The following is a 21,620-nucleotide window of genomic DNA, read 5'->3' as shown; positions in this document are numbered from 1 at the left end:
TTTTTCCTTCTTGGGGAGGCATGGACCCCAGTCAGTATGTCCTGATTTTAAAATAGCCTTTTCATAAGTTTCTTAGCAAATATCTACAGGTGCTGTTTGTACTCTGGTGCCCAGGAAGTTACTCAGGAGCCCACTCCCTATCCTTCCTGTCTCCTCCTGCCATCAATACTTGCCATAAAAAAGGAGTGAAGTACTGACATATGCTACAAGATGTACAAGGGAAACCCGGGAAAAAACCCTCTGTGGAAAAAAAAATCATATATTCCATTTATATGCAATATCCATAATCTGAAAGCTGATTGGTATTTGCCAGAGGTTGGGCGAGAAGAATCGGGAGCAACTGTTGGATGGGTTCACGATCTATTTTGGGTCAATGAAAATATTTTGGAACTAGTTAAGAGGTACTGGTAGCACAACACTGTGAATATACTAACTGCCACTGAACTGTACACGTTAAAATTGTTCATTTGTTGTTAATTTCACAATTAAAAAAAAGAAACTTTTATTATTCAATGACCAAGTTACAATCAATTACAACACGCACTGATAATGCAGTTAATAAATTGTGCAATCCATCTCTGGAATGATTTTTCAAAAAAGCATTGAATTCATTGGTAGTTAATATTCCTAGGAAGGTTGTACGGTTGTACAGAGTGTGCTAGCAAATGTGCATTAGGCTGTCAGGCAAAAAAGATAATTGGCTCTAGAAATTCAACAGGGTCTCTCTCCCTTCCCCCCAAATATCTGTGCTTGCCCGGCCCATTTTGTAGAAGCCGGAAACTGGGCCTGAAAGAATGCTCAAGGGCACTGGCCCCCCCGCGTGGCTCCGGAACCTGAAATTCCGTGGCCTGGTGGGAATCTGTACACTGCTGCACTTCTAGCCAGGTCTATGTCTTCCGGTCGCGGCCCCGCCTCCCAACCTCACCTCTTCCGCCGGCTCACCGCGCCAGTCGGAAGTGCGGCCTCCTGAACCGGTGGTTGGCTGCGTAGCTGCTGAGAGCCGCTGAAGCGGTGGGTGGGCGTTGGGGCCCAGTGTGGAGGCCCAGCGCAGCCGCGACCGGCGAAAGTGGGTGGGGACAGGTAGGTGGGCGGGTCTGTGGTGGGCAGGTGGATAAGTTATTTTCGCGAGATCCCAGTTGGGCAGAGGTGAGGAAGCCGCTTAGTGGGCTGCTTTCCGGATCCCGCGGGAAGAAGGTACTGTCCTCAGTGACCTGGCAGTCCCGGCTGCGGGCCAACCTTTCCGGAGGACCCCACCCTTGCGTTTTGTGGTGCTGCTAAGCCGCGCTTTTGATTTTAGTTCGACTTTTGAATTGCAGTTACAGGTATTTTCTGAAAAACTCACAAGAATTTTGCGTAGCTCTTGATCGGGAATGGGTTTCTTGGTGTCCATATTGAAAAAAGGCGTCGCGCCACCGTGGAATTGGCGTTTTGCGGGTAAAGCCTAAGTTGTTACGGAAGTTGAGTTGGGAGAGACCCAAGTCTATCAGAGAAATAGGTGGAATTGATAGCTATATTTTGAAGCAAATTAATGAATTATTGGACCTTACCATGGTTACTAGGCGTTCAGAAATGAACTTGCACAATAGTTGCCTCTGAAAGGCATGTCCCTTAGCCACTGTTTAGTGGGGGTACATCAAAGTCTCTAGTGGGAATAGAAATATGCAGTTATTTGCAAAGATTTTCGGAATTAGATTGAGTACAGTGTACTTTGGTTGCTCACCGTGATGTAAAGTTCGATCAAAATTAAAATTATATTAGTCTGAGTAAAATCAATTTTTTATTTTAAATGCTTTGCCTGAAAAAAAAATCTAAAAAAAAAATGAGAGTTGATTTGAACCGTGTGAAGGTTGTAATGTTAAAAGATAAAATTAAAAATTGTGAAGGCTGAATTCCAGTCTGTCTGTGAACTTGAGAAAGTCATTAGTTCTGAGTGCCTTTTCTGTAAAATGGAGGTGTTGATAATGATTATAACAGTTTTCTCATCTATAGGCAGTTTGCTTTCTAAGAGATATACAGTTATTTGTTGGTTTGTGCAAATACTTAAAGTTACCCATCCCCCAATTTAGTAATAACAGATCTTACTATCATCACATTTTGTCTCTGAGTATAATGTATATTCATCTCTATTTAGTGACTGGGATTTTTTCACCTTAACCCAATTTCAGCTTAAACCTTCTGTGAGCTATTTGAAAGTAGAACTAATGCCATTCTTATTTTTAAATGATTGTTCCTGGTACCTGTACAGTGCTTGTGATGTATGTTAGCTAAGCTCCCACCCCACCTCCTTTTTCTTGTTTTCTTTTTTTCAGTTTTTTCTTTAACCTGAATTTGCTAAAGTCTAAGCTTTGGGGTTTACAAAAAAAAAAAAAAAAAAGTTTGCAAAATTATTTACATGGGGAATCTTGTTTTCTGTTACCAGAAGTTGTCCTTTAGCTCAGCAACGTACATGCAGCAGTAGTTACATGGGTTAGATGAAGAATCAGACTAAGCTTTATTTATCATCACTCGGAGAGCAAACCTGAACCATCTCTGTGGTAGGCAGAGAAGTTACAACAATGGGCTTCGACACTGGCATTCCCTTTCAATCACTTAGGGGAACTCAAAGGACTGACCCTTGGAGCCCACTGTAGACCAACTAATCAGAATTGGGGAGATAGGGCATGGGCATCCTATTTAAAGCTCAACAGCTTACTCCACTTTGCAATCTAGATGAGAACCCCTTATTAGAGGAAATAGGTTCTTTAGGAGTCTAAATAGGCCCAGAGGGATTGGAGCTCCATCTGAAAAATTTAGCCTGAAGTGTTTAAGGAATATCATTTTTTTTTTTTTATCAGCAGGCATAATGAAATCTGTGACTCATAAAGTGAACTGTAGACAGGCTATTAGAATAATCCACAGGAAAAGTAAGAGCACCAGAAGTAATTATGAGAAGAGATTTAAAAAAAAAAAATTTTCTTTCCAGAGGTTTTTTTTTTTTTAAATATGAGTAATTATTTTTTCAAAAAAAAATTTTTTAGTTGTTGATGGACCTTTATTTTATTTATATATTTATATGTGGTGCTGAGAATTGAACCTAGCGCCTCACCCATGCCAGGCAAGCGCTCTACCACTGAGCCACAGTGCCAGCCCCATGAGTAATGATTTTAACTTGCAAACTGTGTTTGGCCTAACTAGCTAAAACTACTTTTCAGCAATGAATAGATAAGTTGTGGTACATGAATTTTTGTTACAGATTATTTAAAAAATGTGTTAGAAATATATGTGCCTCAAGTTATCTTCCTTGTTAACTACTAAATAATCTTATTTATTTCTCTTTATAGCCTTATGTTAACATGTGGGTTTCATTGTTTTTACTTTTACAGTGTATGACTGATATTAAAGACATGGTTTTCACCTCACTGCATCAACGCACATAGGTTTTCTCTTTTTGGATCCCTATCTTATGCCACAATGGTAAGCTTTGGCTCAGTATGTTCAAGTTTGGATTTTAGAATATTATTTTTGTCTTTATAAATATAAATACCTGTATTATAGATCAAGAAATGCTCTTGTAAGCCGCTTTAGTTATCCTTATTGGTAAATTATTTAGCGGTCATGTATAAAATGTGTGCTCATTTCTCAATTTAGTGTTATTATGATGGTCACATCCAAGTCACATACATAATCTGTGTATTTAAAATTTTATTTCTAACTATTTTGCATTTATTCCAAGTCATTGGCAAGGAGGATGGCTATAAATACAAATAGTTTGGGGCCTTGTTGATTTCTCATTTTAAAGTTCTTACCGCCCCCCACCTTCAGTACTAGGATTGAACCCTGGGCACTTTACCACTGAGTTCATCCCCAGTGCCACTTACCCTCCACCTTTTTAAAAATTTGAAATAGGGTCTCACTAAGTTGCTGAGGCTGGTTCCAACTTGTAATTCTGCCTCAGCTTTCCTAGTCACTAGGATTATAGGTATGAGTCATTGCACTCTGCTCATTTTTTTTAAATTTAAAAATAAATGTAACCCTGTTAGTGCATCCAACATTTCAAGTAGCACCAGTGCTAGCCTTCTAGTGTCATATTTCTACTCACTGATTTATAGTCACTAAGCATTCTTACCTGTAGACATTTAACTTTTGTCATTAAGATGTTAAAGACTTGGGGGGGGGTACTTTTTAATATTTGAAAAAAGGAGCATTTGAACTGGACACAGTGGCACGCACCTGTACTCCCAGTGATTCCAAGGGCTGAGGCAGGAGGATCTCCAGTTTAAAACCAACTTGGGCAACTTAGATTCTGTCTCGAGATAAAAAGGTGTGATTCCCTGACATACTACACAGAAAAGACTAACTACCCAATAGCCGCTGCTAAAGACATGCCAGAAGAAAAAGGTTTTTAAAGAGAGGTGGTCAGCACTGGATAGCTGAGTTCAGGTTTCTGCTGCTCAGCTATGAGAATCTTTCTAACCAGGCACCTTAGTAAGTACTTAAGTCGCTTATGTATGCCAGACACAAAGCAAACAGAGAAGTCAAGTTGTGAAGCTGAGCGACACTTCACCAAACAGCCTCAGGAACCCATTTGCCTCGCTTTTCTGGGACATTGAGTGTGTCACCACACCCACATGCATGGACAGTGCTCACAGTGCTGGATCAGACACTAGATGGGCTCCTGGTTCTGCCATAGTTACTCAAAACCCACTATTATATATAACTACAATGTACCTATAAAATTTTTCTTAGAAATTTAAAGGAAAAAAAAAAAAGATGAAAAGGGGTTGGGAATATAACTCAGTGGTAGAGAGCCATAGCTTCAATCCTCACTACTACAAGCAAACAAAAGAGTTTGACAGGAGAGTAAGTGAACACTAACCACCGTGTTGAATAATCTTTCCTAAAAACTCTGTCACACAAACTTAAAAAAAAAAAAAAAAAAAAAAACACTTACTTTCCTTTTCCTTTTGGGATCTTACCTATGTGCCCTTGCCCTGTTAGAGAAAAGTAGAACTGTCATACTGGGATTCTGACCTCATATTATATTTTGCATCTCTATTACTTAATGATATTCTCTCTTAACTATTTGAAGGAGTAAGTGAATGAATGAGGCAAAGCATATCTCATTATATCTTCTGAAGTTTTAATTTCAGAAGATGAAATATTTACTTCAGACAACTGGTTATTTAAAATTATCCTAAGAGCTTATATTTGATTGTTTACTATAATTTTATATAAATTCACTTTAAAGTTTTGTGGCCAAAATTTAAAAGACCGTATAGTTGTCAAGAGTATGTATGTTGGGGCTGGAGTTGTGGCTCAGGGGTAGAGTGCTCACCTAGCATGCACAAGGCACTGGGTTCAATCCTCAGCACCACATAAATGTAAAAGATATTGTGTCCACCTGAAACTTAAAAATAAATATTTGAAAAAAAAGAGTATGTATGTAGAGTACATTTTCTTGGGGAAAATTAGTTATGCTCAAGAGTCTTATTCTGAATCATGGGAACCAGTTTCTCTGGGAAACTGTTCTTTGATTTTTTTTGGTCCTGGAATTGAACCTAGGGATGCTTAACAACTGAGCCACATCCCTAGCCTTTTTATTTTGAGGCAGAGGCTACCTAAGTTGCTTAGGGTCTTGCTAAATTGCTAAAACTGGCTTTGAATTTGAACTTGCCATCCTTCTGCCTCAGTGCTGGGATATTTTGTCACATGCAAGTTGGTAGATTGAATTATTGGAATCTAAAACATACTGTAAATAAAAATAGAAAGTTCTGTATCTCTGAAGTTTTGAAAGGACTGTCATTGTGAATGAAAAATACTATGACTCTACATAGTACCTGAAGCAACCCTAGAAAAAGAAATCACTAATGGTATATTTATTTAACTTTGTTTGGAACGTAGTATTTTTTATGTGTCTTTAGAAAAGTTTCATAAATAAAGATATAGTTTAACTTTATATTTCTCCCTCTTACCTTAAAATGAGGGTCTATAAGAAGTAGATGAAAGATGCAGATCTGTTAATTTCAATTATTATAGTTGTTATATCCAGCCATTTTATATATTAGCCTCACAAAAAAAACACTTACCCTGTCCAAGGGTGCTATATTTTCTCTTTAGTTACATATCTTGATCATTCAGTAGAATGGAGGAGAAAAATAAAGAATACATTGGACTTATTTCAGAAAATGAAACATTTAAGCACTTAATTAGGAATGTCAAATCCTTATTAAATTATTATTAAATTAATTTTTTTGTGAAAATAATACTGCCAAATATACTTTTTACAGCAACAAGCCTTAGAACTAGCTTTGGATCGTGCAGAGGTAAGATACAACTAAATTACATATTAAACTAGTATTGTTTGTAATTGACAAAAAATTCAATTTTAAGAGATTTTTGTGTGTTATCTTCAAAGGAATATTTTCATTAATATAGGACAAGCATGTAGATAATCTGTAAACGTAGAAAAATGTAAGGTAATGTGTGGATTATCTCTTAACTTGGAATCCTCATTTGTTTTTCTATTTTAACAAGTTTTCTAACAGCTGAAAAAAATAGTGCTTGCAATTAGATATATACTTTTCTATACATTAAACATATTCTGAACATTTATAAAACATTGATAATGTTTCAGATTTGTGTAATTACAATTCTTAGAAATTAAATACTGTACTCAACATAAATTTATGTGCAGCATAAATTTCACTTGTTTATAATATTATAAATTAAGCAGGTTTTTGTTTTGTTTTTTTGTTATTTTTGCTGTAAGGTATAATTTAACATGAGAGACTTGTGACTAAATGGCCTGTTTAGTTTTGCATATGTTTTAGATATACAGTACTTAATTTGTTCATACACAAAGCAAAAAGCAAACTGTTTTCATAAACTTTTCTTTTTTAGTATGTCATTGAAAGTGCACGACAAAGACCTCCTAAAAGGAAATATTTATCTAGTGGAAGGTATGAACATTTAGTTGATAAAATCTTACATTCCTTGAAATATGATGTCACCATTTATTGCTCTTACCCGGATCCGGGCTTGAAATGTTATAGCTTCTTTGAAGATCCTAATCTGGAATTCTGAAATACTGGAAAATCTGAAACCTTTTACCCTGACATGTGGTCACAAGTGAAAAATTTCATATCTAACCTCCTGTGACAAGGCAGATTGTAGGCATACTAAAAATATGAAACTACCTTCACTTCATTTGTATTAGTGTATATGAAACAAATGATTTTCATTTCTAAGCTAGGGTCTCAAGAAATCTATTAGATATATATCAAATATTCCAAATCCTGAAAAAATCCAAATATTTTGGTCCCAAGCCTTTTAGATAGGAATATTCAACCTGCACTAGTAATTTCTTTCTATTTTGGTGGTGGAAATTGTACTCGGGGGTATTCTACCACTGAGATACATCCACAGCCCTTTTTTATTTTTTTATTTTGAGATAGAATCTCATTGAATTGCAAGACTGGCCTTGAACTGGCAATCTTCCTGCTCAGCCTTCCTAGGTGGTTAGATTATAGACATGTGCCAGGATGCCTGACTGCATTAGTTATATCTTAAGTTTTTTTTAAATAACATATCCAACCCAGCTCTGCCCCCAACTTTGGGAATGTGGGGAGACCATTGAAACATTTATTTTATGATGATTAATGTTATTTTGTATATTGTCTTTATTAATTTTTTTTCTAGAAAATCTGTATTTCAAAAACTTTATGACTTATATATTGAAGAATGTGAAAAAGAACCTGAGGTTAAGGTAAGTGTGAATTTTTTTATGGTATTTTGGCTTTGGAATGTGTAGTAGAACAGAGAAATCTGGAGGAATTAGGTTTGAAACAGTTAATGACTTATATTTTTGTGGTAAACCAGCAGTTTTTTCCAGCCATACTCTAGTGGGTTCTCAACTTTCCAGAATCCTGGCTAATCTGGCATCAGGCATAGGTCACCTGCTGAGGTAGGAATTGGAGACAGTGTTAACTGAAAGCAGAATATCTCACTGGCAAGTCATGAGCAAAGCCATAGTATGTATCTTTTGCTGTTTCTTTCCCTGAAGAGGTGATTTGTAAACTTAAGGTAGGAGAAAAGTAACCTGTTTCCTCTTGGTGATTTGCACTAGAAAGTCAAAAACTATTACAGAACATATAGGAAATTCAGATGATGTAATAAAAAGTGAATTTGGTCACAAAATATGCTTATGACCTGTTTAATTCATATTTATTTAACATAAAGGTGTCTGCTATAGGAACATGATAAAATTAACTTCTTGATACCTTTTGAACTCTCAGGTTAGAAGGACCTTAAAGGGTTCTATGAACTTCTGTTCTGTCTTTAATTCAAAAATGAATATTGCTGAGTGCGGTAGTGCATATCTGTAATCCCAATGACTCTGGAGCCTGAGGCAGGAGGATTGCAAGGTCAAAATTAGCTTCCACAACTTAGCAAGGCCCTGTCTCAAAAATAAAAAGAGCTGAGATGTGTCTCAGTGGTTAAGTGCTGTGGGTTTAATCTTCAGTATCCCCCTCCTCCCAAAAAAGTTAGCATGTCTGACCTAAGCTTTAAACTCTTTACATTGATTAAATTTATAAATAAATCTTGTGGTATGTTTTTCATATGTTTTATTGAAGCACATGTGACATAGCAATGTATTATATATGTCTAAAGTCTACATTTTCATGTTTTTACATGCATAACATATATATAATCACATGAAACCATTGGCACAATCAGTACAAGTGTACATCTATCACCTCTAAGACAGAACTAAGATAGGGGAGATACGTATATATGTCAAGATTCTCTGACCCACTTCATCTTTTCATAAATGAATCTTTACTGGAACTCATCACACTCATTTGTTTACATTTGTCCATAACTGTGTTTGAAATACAAAGGCAGAATTGAATAATTGAGAACCCAGACAATATGGCTCACAAGCCTAAAATACTAAGTGGCCTTTAAAGAAAGGAATTTTCAACTCGTAGTCTTAACTGGGAACCAACATATTTTTTTAAGAAGTACACATGCTATCAGAATTTATTTTTGCCTTAACTCAAATTATGAAGGTTTTCTCTATCCTCAAAATACTAAAAATTTTTAGGGTTTTTTTGTTTTTTGTATCAGGTGTTGAGTCCAGGGGTGCTTACCCAGTGATCACATCCCCAGTCCTTTTTTTAAAATTTTATTTTGAGATAGTTTCTTGCTTAGTTGCTAAGGCTGACCTGAACTTGCCAACCTCTCACCTCTGCCTCCTGAGTTGCTGGGATTACAGGCATGTTCCACTGCACCTGGCTTTAAATCAAAGTGGTTAAAAGTTGTCTGCCTTTTGTGTTTTCATTTTCGGATTGCATAGAGTTCTTATAATATGATGATAGGAATTTATAATTCTTTCAGTTTAATGTTAGTATATTGTTGTGCAGTTAAATATAAGGTACTCAAAACTGTTTTTATTCTACAAAAAACAAATATTCTGTTGGCTCATGTATCTTTCCTAAATAAGATTTGATGAAAGAAATTATTCAACCTACAAGAATCTACGATTGGATAGCCCATTAAGTCCCAAGTTTTCAATTTTAATATTTCAACAAAATTGTCCCAAATACTTTAAAATGGTTGGAAATCATAATCTAGAGTTTATATATGTTTTAATTATTCATCTATTTTACCAAAAGAATAGAACTCTAAAAACATTTATTTCAAAAGTTACCATAAATGATACATTTATTGCTCAATTGAAGTTTGTTTTTTTTTTTCTTTTTTTTTTTTTTTTTTTTTTTGGTGTTGGGGATTGAACCCAGGGCCTTGTGCATGAGAGGCAAGCACTCTACCAACAGTTGTATCCATAACCCGCTCAATTTAAGTATTTATAGCTGTTTGACATCTGGAACAATGGGACTTAACTAGGTTAATCATACATCTTTCTAAAATTGTGGATTTTGATGTATGTGCATTATATTTCCTAATGGATTTTTTAAAATAATTGAGGTTTTTAAGATTTTTACTTTCTATTTATATATTTGAAAGTACATATTTTATGTTTGTTTTTATTGTTTTCTAGGTTATACCAGTTTCCTTTTTGACATGAATTAATTTTCTAAAATACAGTAGTAGAAACAAATTAAGTCTACATTGCTTTCTATGAATAGTGGCCATAGCATATGATCTTCCCCATATATTCAGGATTATAATGTGGAACAAGTGCCAAAAGATTATTCAGATAGGATTTTGTCAATTCATAACATTATTTTTCAAGGTTATAATGGATTATTGTCATCAGCTTTGCCTCTTTTAAAGCAGAAATTAAGAAGAAATGTGAACTTGTTAGAGAAGCTTGTTATGCAAGAGACTTTGTCGTGTTTAGTGGTCAATCTATATCCGGGAAATGAGGGATATTCTCTGATGCTCAGGGGAAAAAATGGATCAGGTAAGACCCTACAAAGTATAAATGACACAAAATACCTCTGCCAGGCAGGATGTGCTGCTTTTTAAAATTAGTTTCTTAACCTGCTCAGTGGTTTATCCTTTGAACCAATGATGACTTAGTGGTAAAAGCACATTTTTATCTTAAAATTTTCTTTATGACTTTTGGTAGAATGTAAGAAATTACTCTAATACTTATAATTATCCTTCCTGAACATGCATTTGAAAAGTATTCTAATTTGTCTTCGAGAAAGACATGATTTTTAAATAATATCAAAATTTCCTTTTGTTCAGTTGCTGAACAATATTTTAAGATAGTATAAGGTATCTTAAGGTATGTACATTTTTATATATTATTGAGTCTAAAACTTCAAAATTAATCAGACTCACTGCCTTTTGAGTTTTAAAATATACTCAGATTTAACTAAAGAGTCTCTTAAAAAATTCATATTGTATAATAATTTGAGTTTTATAAGGAAGTCACGCTAGTCAAGAATTTTTTCTTATGTTGAAAATTAATTAAAATGTGATACCAAGAGAATTCTTTTCTTTGGTCAGATGAGGTACCAAATTGTCATTCTAATTTCCAGACACTAGTCTTCAGTGAACTTTCATTTTCTTTGATCTTGGAGTTTTATCATTTATGATTACTGCTGACTGTGATTTATTGTGATGTTATGCCAGATGTTTTTCCAAAATGTCAGGGTTTTGTCCTCCTCTTTTTTGAAGTGTTATATACAGTATAGTTAACAAGTTTTTTAGTAAATGTGGTTCATTTATAAGGTTTAAAGGTCATTAGGAGAGCCTTTGGCTTTATTTACTTATTTATTGAGAAGCTTTTTGGTGAGTCTAATCATTTTCATATACTTTTATGTTTTAAAATTAAGATTCTGAAACCATTCGACTGCCTTATGAAGAAGGGGAATTACTTGAATACTTAGATGCAGAAGAATTACCTCCTATTTTGGTTGATCTTTTAGAAAAATCTCAGGTATAAATTTTTTCTCTTTAAAATGTCCTGCTGGTACATGATTTATGCCTGTACTCCAGTTACTCAGAAGGCTGAGGCAGGAAGAACTCTTGAGCTATGAGTTAGAGGCCAGCTTTGGCAACATAGCGGAACCCAGTCTCTAAAATAAGTTTTTAAAACTGTGTTTTTTTTCTTTAGTATATCCGTATGCAAATTTTATATGAATCTAAAGGACCATATGGTTATTTTGTGATAAATGATATTTAATCTTTACCACTGTTCCCTACAGTGTTTAGAACTCGAAATGAGACATTATACATCATTATTTAGAAATTGATTTACTATGGAATATTTAAAATTTTTGCTGTACTGAAATGTACAGATTTAGTCAGTTCTTTTAAAATTGGCTACAACATTTAGATTATTGACTGAAATCTCCCTATAGTTACAATCAAGAAAATATGTAAGAAACTACTCTTGACTATTTGGGTGTGGAGGAGTGGTAACCAGGCATTGAACCCAGGGGTGCTTAACCATTGGGCCACATCCTCAGCCCTTTTGAGACAGTCTTGCTAAGTTGCTTAGGGCCTAAGTTGTTGATGCTGGCTTTGAACTTGTAGTCCTCCTGAGCCAACTGGGATTATGAGTGGGGGGGGTCACTGTGCCTGGCTTCTTTGGCTATTTATGAAAGTTTTTTAAATTGGGGACCCAAAACTGGTCTTTACATCTGTAGTTGGTTTTTCTCTCTTTTTTATGGTATTAGGGATTGAATTCAGGGGTATTCTACCACTAAGTTACAGCCCCAGCCCTTCTTTATATACTATTTTAATATAGGGTCTCTTTAATATATTGGATACTTCACTAAGAGGAAAGAAACAACTTCAAATGAGAATTCCCATTTTTCTCCTAAGACTAGTTGACCAAAATCACTTTATGTCTCTCTCTACACGTTGCCTTTGCCTTTCTATTAAAATAAACAAATGCTATTCCTAAGATGTTCCTTCATTTGTTTTCTAGGTCCTTCCTTTTTCTAGGACTTACAATTATAAACTCTCTTTTCTGTTTTTTTCTTCTCTGTTAGATTCAGAATGCAAATATTCTGTATTCTCAACTTTAAAAAATTCTATCTTGACCCCAATTCCTTCTCCTGCTATTGCTTTATAATTCTCCTTCTCCTGATAGCAAAACTAATCAGAGTTGTGTATAGTCATTGTCTCCTTTCTATCATATTCCACTGTTTTCTCTACTCACCTTTTTGGCATTTTAATATCTACATTCTATAGAACCTGTTTCGTCAAATCACCAGTGATCTCCATGGCAGGGAATCAATTGATTAGTCTTATGTTCTAAATTGATCTCTTAGCAAAGTTCAATGCAAATAACTATTTTCTTCTTGAAATGCCCTTCTTTGGGCTTCTGCGATATCATATTTCTGGGTTTTTTTTCTTCTTTACCTATTCCTCCAATTCTCTTTGCATCATCTTTGTTCCACCCATAAATATGTGTGTTTCATAGTTCTGTCCTAGGCCCTCTGTGCTTTAATTAACAGTCTCCCAAGGTAATCTCAGTTCCTTTAGTTTTTAAAATGTTACTTAATCCCATGCTTATATGTCTGTTGTTATGATCATTCCACCAAGCTTTATACTTACATATTTACTTGGATATATAAGTTCCCCAAACTTAACCTGATGAACACAGAACTTTTTATTTTACTTCCCAATCTCATTTTATCACTAGTCTCTTTCATTCTAATGGATGACCTTACCCTCTCCTTCCATCTTCAGTCCATCAGCAAATATCATCTCTCTCTTTAAACTGGTCATGATATGCCATGGTTCCCTTCCTAAACTTCCTGCTTTCATTCTAAAATCACAGAGAGCCAGATAAGGTTTATAAAGCAAAAATGGAAAAGTAAAATCCTCCTCTCTATGCACTCTTAACTGCACAAAATCTCTGCTCTCCTGTTTGCCTTCATCTTCTAATTCTAATTTTTACTCACTACACTCCAACCTGCCTTGTGTTCTTTCTGTACTAAATCAAACCAAGCTTATTCCTATTGGAAGGCATTTTCTCTGCTATTTCTCACTAGAGTGGTTTGCCCTGGATCATTCTTGTGATTCAGGTTTCAGCTGAAACTCACTCCTCTCAGAGAGGTTTTTATTTTCTTTTCTTTAAAGCAGTTATCACTGTCTAAAATTATCTTGTTTACTACCTGTCTTTCTATGCTGAGAGCAAGAGTTGTCTTACCACTGTATCTGTGAAGCTTTTTGAATAATTCCTGTCAGAGTATTCATTGTACTTGGTCAATAAATACTTGTTAAAAAGATTGAACACAGGTATGACTGACAGTAACATGAAAGTCCCAGTCTAAAAGTTCTAAATGGATGAAAAACATGATGGTGTGAATGTGACCATGGGAAGTCATCCTTAGGGGCTCTTGTATTTGGGTATAGAAATAGGTGGTTTTTAATTTGAATTTATAGTTGGCTTTCCTCCTTTTATTAATAAGGTCTAAATACAATCCAAGGATCTGTAACTCCACTAATGTGAAAATGTCAAAAGTTGATCTGTTGATATTGTAGATGCATCAGTCTATAACTAGAAACCAAGAATATAGGAGTGGCCAGAAATAATGCATAAAAATTGAAAGAATGTGAAACATTCAGTACAAAATACTTACATAGGTTGTTGAAAAATGACATTTGCTTGAATATTTTTATTCTAAACAGGTTAATATTTTTCATTGTGGATGTGTCATAGCAGAAATTCGTGACTACAGGCAATTCAGTAATATGAAATCTCCTGGTTACCAAAGTAGGCACATTCTTTTACGTCCAACAATGCAGGTAAGTAATGTTTAATTAGAAAGTGGTTTTTAAAATTTTAGTTAGTCTTATTTATTAAATATTTATATGTTTGAGTAAATATATGTTAATGGATTTTTTAAAATTTTATTTTTTCCAGACTTTAATCTGTGATGTCCATTCAATAACAAGTGATAACCATAAATGGACCCAGGTTTGTTGTTTTGTTTTTTGTTTATATATATATATATATATATATATATTTTTTTTTTTTTTTTTTTTTTTTTTTGGTAAGTTGTTGATAGACCTTATTTATTTATATGTGGTGCTAAGAATTGAACCCAGTACCTCACGCATGCCAGGCAAGTGTGCTACTGTTGAGCCATAGCCCCAGCCCTGTTGCTTTGTTTTTTAATTCCAAATGAGCAAACTATAGGGTAAATAGTAAGTAAAAGCTACTTTGTGCTCATATTTTTACTCATGTATTAAGTTCTTCCTGCAAAAAACTGGGCTTCTTTTATGAGTTTTAGAAGTTAAGGGTATCTTTATATATGCAGTAAATCCCTCGAGGAACTTTAATGACTTGGTCCCAATTGCTTATGACTGAGATCCCAGTTAGGCTGACCTGATGTGTAATGTGAAACTTAGTTCTTTTATCTTTTTATTTAGTTTGTCTTTTTCCATTTTTACTGGTTGTTTTGGCACTAGGGGATCTCTCCTGCTCCTGAGGTTTGGCTCAGCAGTGTTTGTGAGATGTCTAGTTATAAGGGTATTTACTTATTTCTCTGCTAATTTAGAGAGGAATAATTAATAAAGAAAATTATTCTGTCTTTGAAATGTGACTATAAAATAAGAGTTCATCTGTAACTGTTAAGTGTTGTGTTTTAATTTGATGTATTATTTTTTCATCTCTAAGGTTTTAAAAATATTCAAGCATAATCTTCATTGGTTAACATTTATGGATGTTCCTATTCTGAGAATTGAGAAAGTAGAGAGTATAATATTTATTCTATTATTTCTGTATAAACTATTTTAGGCAGCTAGATAGTATCTGAGGGAAGATTCTTTAGGGAAATTGCAACTAAATAAGTGTAAGAGAAATGGTAGACTTTAAAAAAATAAGACTCCCATGTGAAATAATACAACTTCCAAGATGTATTTTAAATTTTTCCAGCAAAACAAAAACAAAGTTTATGAAGATGGTCATTAAATGAAATTAAGTCATCACACTTTTCCTTTTGTGAGTAGAAGATTCCATAATAAAAAATTGAGTAAAACAAAAAATTTTTTCAAAAGTTTTAGTTTTCAGTAATATTAATTTACTTACTTGACTTTAAAAGAATTATTATAGCAGGTCTGGGGTTATGCCTTAGCAGCAGAGTTCTTGTCTAATGTGTTTGAAGCACTGTTTTCTCTGATCCCCAGTGGTGGAAAAAAAAGTATTATAATTAATAAAAATTTAAATTGTTAAACAGAAGAATAGAATTCAGTAAAGTTATGTGATACTAGTAAAAAGCCTGTATCTTGTCAAGTGTGGGGGCATACACCTATAATTCCAGAAGCCTGGAGACTGAGACAGCATGGTCGAGAGTTCAAAACCAGGCTCAGGAAAAAGCGAGACTGCTAAGCAACTCAGTGAGACTCTGTTTCTAAATAAAACACAAAAAGGGCTGGTGATGTGGCTCAGTAGCTCCTGAGTTCAATCCCTGGTACCACAAAAAAAAAAAAAAAAGGCTATATCTTCTTTGGATTTGGACATGGATATATAGAATTTGCCAGTATTAATATAGTCAATTTTTTATTATTATTAAGTAGTCAAGCTGAGTTTAGAATGGGAGTGTTCCTTTTCAGTTACTGAAAGAACTGTAATCCATCATGACCTTGTAAGCTTCATAAGGGCAGAGGATTTCATCTATTTTGTTCATGGCTTTTATTCCCAAATCTTAGAACCTAACATGTTTTAGGTATTAAGTAAATAAATGTTGAATTGATGAATATTCATTTTTATAATTAACCATTTCATACAGTTTTACAGATGATGAATTTCAGTAAGAGTTATTTTACATTATCAAGTTCCAAAGTTTACACACTAATTTTGGAACATGATTTACTGTGTTTTACTGTGATCTTTAATATAGAGTTCCAGACAATATTTCTAGCTTAAATATGTATGATTATTTTAGTCCGATACTGACATATGCTTTTATACATTTCAGGAAGACAAACTTTTACTTGAAAGCCAACTGATTCTAGCTACAGCTGAACCACTGTGTCTTGATCCTTCTATTGCAGTAACTTGTACTGCAAACAGACTGCTCTATAATAGGCAAAAAATGAATACTCGCCCAATGAAACGGTAATTGCCTTTGGGGAAAAGAGTGAATCAATATCAAGCTATTTGATAAATAGCTCTAAATTTTGCTATTTATAGTGATTTTCTCTTCAAAGGAATAAGTGCTCTTGATTTTTTTTAATTGGAAAATAGGTATTTTCATATTGTTTTATATGTTTTAAATTTGTAATATTTGCTCCTGTAATATATTTTCTAGTCTGTTAAAAGAACTTACTGTAAATTTGTAGTCTGTTTACCAAAAATGTAGAGAAGCTGAGAAGAGACCAAGTGTGAACAAAAGAATAATTTCTTAATTACTTTATGATATTCAATAACCAGTTTAGTTTTTGTTAATTTTACTTTTGAGGAAACAGAGTTTTTTTAAGATTTGAGAAAATAGCAGCTTTAGAAATCTGTTTCTCTTATAACATAGCAATTTGTCTTATGTTTTAGTTATTTCTTCTACTTAACAAAAGAATGCATATTTGGGCTAAGGGAATGGTTGGCCCATCATTAACTATTTTTTTATGAAATTATTTGGATTATTCACTTTGAAACTTCAGATTCGAAAAGGTTAAAAAATGTACCCATTTTCTAAGTTTCATAATTTACTACAAATAGTATATTAAGAGAAAAAGTTTACAGCATTGGAAATATTGGAGTAAATCCATATAGGATTTATTGGCAGTTCCGTAGCTTCTTTGTATCTCTGTCTATATCTCTCCAGGCCTGTTGCCCATACCTTATTTCAAACCTCCATCATCTTCCTCCTCTAATAAATTTATAATTGATTTTTCTGTTTCAGCCTTTATTCCCTCCCAGTTTGTTTGCCATTCAAGTAAACTAGATCATACTTAAACTTAAGCCCCTTAATAAAACTTCCCCCAAAGCATTGCACTTCACATTAAATCTAAATACATTACTATTGGTCTGTAAGATCCTTGCCTTGATCTCTAATCTTACCTAACCTTTAGTGCTTTAGTTAAACCTAGTTTTCTGTTTCTGAAACAGATCAGATTTTTTCCCATTGTAGTACCTTTTAAAATTATTCTCTCTGCTTCAAATACTTTTCTCCCATCTTTCAAAATGATTCCTTTTCTCTGGGCATGGTGGTGCATGCCTGTAATCCCAGCTATGAGAATCGAAAATTCAAGGCTGGCTTTAATGAGTTAGCAAGACCCTCCCTATCTCAAAATACAAAAAAAAAAAAAAAAAAAAAAAAAAATTAAAAGAGCTGCATATGTGTAGCCCAGTGGTAAAGCACTCTTGGGTTTAATCTCTAGTACAAAAATTTTTTAAAAATATATTTTTTCTTTGCCCTTTCCTTGTGGGAAGAATGAGATTTTTCTCCATTATTTACTGTGAGACCTCTTTAACCTCTTAGAGATAAAACTCAAAAAACTGTGTGGCCTCCCAGTGACTGGATCTCCCCATAGTTTTAATCTCATACTTGACCATGCTGAGCCTCCAGTTAACTTTAGGTTACAGTGCCCCCAGCACTGGTTACCAAGGAAGTTTGTTCCTCAGCAAGCCAAGATGTTTCAATTGGCCTATTCTCCAATTTTGGGGACAGTGATTTGTCCTGTGACCTCACCTCTTTGATAGATCAAAGAATTGTTGGTTTTGGGGTTTATTAAGTCTTTTACTTGTTAGGATGCAGGGATGACTTCCAGCTTCTTACATGCGTGGATCTGAAATAATCCTCCCTATCCAGGTCTTTCTATGACTAGTTCCTTCATTTGTGCTTAACTTATTTCATTTCTTCAGAGGGTTCTTCCCTTCCCTAAGTATTGCCTTCCTTGTCACTTATACACCACAGTATTCTGATTTTTCTCCTACTGCTTACCATTCCCTAAAATCTAAAATTATCTGTTTACTTGGGAATTGAACATCTCTCTCCCTCTCTGGACTATTAGCTAGCCTCACGATAATGGGAATTTTGTCTGTCTTGCTCATTTTTATTTTACCAGTGCCAAGGACATTGCTTGGATATCATTTAATTACATAGTCAGTGCTTGCTATTTTAAACCCATATGTATATTGTGAGTTTATTACCTTTGTTTAGTTCAAATTTTTTAATATTACAGGTGTTTCAAGAGATATTCCAGGTCCTCTCTGAATCGGCAGCAAGACCTGTCTCATTGTCCACCTCCTCCTCAGCTGAGGTTACTGGATTTCTTACAGAAACGAAAGGAAAGAAAAGCAGGTCAGCATTATGACCTCAAGATTTCTAAAGCAGGAAATGTAAGTATTTTAAATGAACATTACCATACCAGAAAACTTGCCTTTTTGAATTTTTGGTATATTTATACTGTTTTTCACTTTTTAGTGTGTAGATATGTGGAAAAGGAGTCCCTGTAATTTGGCCATTCCTTCTGAAGTGGATGTAAGTCAGTTGCTTTTTTTTTTTTTTTGTCTGCATAAGTTTCTAAATTTGATCCTTGATAGTTAGTACTATCTATCTCAATAATTGATTTATTTAATAAATTGCTCATTTTTAAAAGGTGTATTTTCTTCACATTGTTATATCAGAACATAACCCTTTCTATGTTTGGAGCCACAATTACAAAACAGTTTAAATGTGGAAAAATATGGTATAACATAATATACATGAAATGTCTCTGTTTTTTTTTTTGTTGTTGTTGTTTTGTTTTTTGGTATTTCTTCATAATTTTCTAATGATGCTTTTTTTTCTGAATCTGGTTGAGTTTATTAATATTGGAGCAATGGCCAAAATTAGGAACAATCTTAGGCAATATTCTTTACTTGTCCATAATACACATCAACTATAAATGATTTAAGATATGAGAGGAATATTGTGAAAAGGGTCTATATTTTACTTTTCTGTTTCTTTTTTTGTTCTTTTTATTATTCACCCACTTCTTTACAATTGTATTCTGTTCATATATTTGCTATTCTCTCATATCTTCCTTGGTTAGTACATGTACTGTTCTTATTAAGATTTTGTAAAAAGTTGTCCAAAGCAAAAACACAATAGCATCTATAGAGTGTGTATAGAACTCTGAGAATAGATCATTAGTGTAAGTTGTAAAAATGGTGAAATTTAACTTTGGAGGGAAGGGTAGGCGTCTAAAGCAGTATTTCTCAAATTTTAGTGTATATATTACCTGGAGAATTTATTGAATTGTTGATTCTCAAGATATATACTTCAGTGGTAGAGCATTGTGCATGAGACTGTAGGTTCAATCCTCAGCATTACAATTAAAAAACATCCAGGTTCTGTTTCAGGTTCAATCCTCAGCATTACAGTTAAAAAAACATCCAGGTTCTGTTTCAGGTCTGGGCTGGAACTGAGATGCTGCCATTTTCACAAGCCTCTAGTTTATGTTGTAAGGCCAATAGACCACAACTTTAAACAGCAGTGCCCTAATAACAAAGTTTCTCAGTCTGGCTCAGTCAACCGAATCATACAGGATATCAGACATACAGGTTTCAAACCCTAGTTCAGACCTACTTAATTGAGATCTCTAAGAGAGGAACATAAAAATCTGTATTTTAAATAGGTACTCAGGTGAATCTAAATTACTTTTTCCTTTTTTGTTTTGAGGTTTTTTTTGGGTGGTCCTTGTGTATGCTGAGCACAAGCTCTACCATTCAGCTACACCTCAACCTCAAATTTTTCTTAAGATCATGGTTACCAAGATGGTGAGAATATTTAGTTCACAGTCTTATGAATGCAGAATATATTGCCCAATTATGACTAGAAAGTAGAAAAAAATTAAAACATCTTTTCAATTTTAATATTTTATCTTTCCTAATCTCCTTATAGTTTGTGTGTTACCACGAATACATGATAACTCCTATTCATTTAAAACCCTGCCAAAAAAGACAAGATCCTGAATTTTAACTCTTGATATTCTAGTTTTCCTAAAGGAAAGTCTCTAAACAACAAATGTGATTCATCTTATGGAATAAAAAATAGAGGCAGAAACACAGCTGTGTTTATTAAATTTATGTAATAGCTGAAGATATTCTAATTTGACTTGTATTAACCATGTTTTTATAAAATAACAGGAGAATTTTAAACTAGTAAACCTAATTATTTGGTATATTATAATGATTCAAGAATTCTTATGTTGGTTATATTATTGAGTTACATTGTTCTATTCAGTCTGAAAACTGATCCAATTATATCTGTTGTCTTGATTGTTTAGGTGGAGAAATATGCTAAAGTGGAAAAATCTATCAAATCAGATGACTCACAACCAACAATTTGGCCAGCCCATGTAAGTAGTCTTTGCTAGTCTGTCTTAATGATGTTGTTTGTAATCTGAGATCTGAATTTATTAAACATAAATTTATTAAACATTGCTTTTAACCTGGGACCTTAAAAAAAAAAAGAAGAAGAAGAAGAAAAAGAATTTTCTAGGGATTAAACTCAGGGGTGCTCACTCAGCCATATGTCTAGCCCTTTTTATTTTTAATTTTGAGACAGGGTCTCATTAAGTTACTGAGAGCCTTGCTAAATTGCTAAGACTGGCCTCGAGATCCTCCTGCCTTAGCCTCCCAAATCTCTGGGATTAGCCATGCACCACTTCTCCCAACAGGTTCAGTAAATTAGAGAATAACTGTTTTGTCTATATGGTTTCTGTTTTAAGAAAAATTTTAATGCAGAACTGCATTTTTACTTTTGGTTGCATGTTGTTAGTCCTTATTTGATTTCTTTTATGAATTAATACATTCATCTGAGGATGTTTTTTAATGGAAACGTTCTAATTTTTTCTAATTGCAATAACAGCTTTTTAAAGGGAAAACTAGGCATAATGTATTAAATTAGATGAATCCTAGGAGTGAAATAATAAAAGAGATGTTTGTACATAGGAATATTTTATGTGTGACAGGATAGGCTATGACAAAAACAGATCTGTTTTCGAAATTTTATCCTCTATTTTTTCATCCAAGTTACATATAGACATATGTATCTCCAATATATGGAATTCGGCCATATTTTTCTCAGGCTTATTCCATTGGAACTCTCATTCCTAAAGTACCATATAAAAATCCCATACCTCCCTGTAGAACATAGAGTGGCAGGGCAGCACTAAGGTTTAAAACACAAGGTGGAAGATCTCTCCTCATTTCCTTCATC

At 34.0% G+C, this 21,620-nt stretch overlaps 1 protein-coding gene across 12 annotated transcripts in view; it reads left to right on the top strand.

Annotated features, from left to right (window-relative positions):
* Positions 1–965: 965 nt before the first annotated feature.
* The window catches only part of Supt20h (SPT20 homolog, SAGA complex component), a 40,803-nt gene continuing 20,148 nt past the window's right edge, over positions 966–21,620 (top strand). For 6 of the 12 annotated variants that reach the window (XM_026395100.2, XM_026395098.2, XM_026395095.2 and 3 more), the window contains exons 1-13: positions 966–1,080; positions 3,363–3,453; positions 6,267–6,302; positions 6,880–6,938; positions 7,678–7,744; positions 10,279–10,408; positions 11,292–11,395; positions 14,104–14,220; positions 14,339–14,392; positions 16,395–16,534; positions 18,598–18,754; positions 18,840–18,896; positions 20,686–20,757. In XM_026395100.2, the coding sequence (XP_026250885.2) occupies positions 3,451–3,453; positions 6,267–6,302; positions 6,880–6,938; positions 7,678–7,744; positions 10,279–10,408; positions 11,292–11,395; positions 14,104–14,220; positions 14,339–14,392; positions 16,395–16,534; positions 18,598–18,754; positions 18,840–18,896; positions 20,686–20,757 (996 nt within the window). In that variant the 5' untranslated portion in view covers positions 966–1,080; positions 3,363–3,450. The other 6 variants (XM_026395101.2, XM_026395099.2, XM_026395097.2 and 3 more) reach the window with 3 other exon arrangements.

This window comes from Urocitellus parryii, chromosome 2 (assembly GCF_045843805.1).
Source record: "Urocitellus parryii isolate mUroPar1 chromosome 2, mUroPar1.hap1, whole genome shotgun sequence".
Taxonomy (NCBI): domain Eukaryota; kingdom Metazoa; phylum Chordata; class Mammalia; order Rodentia; family Sciuridae; genus Urocitellus; species Urocitellus parryii.
Note: the sequence above shows the minus strand (reverse complement) of the source record. Positions and strands in the feature narration are given on the sequence as shown.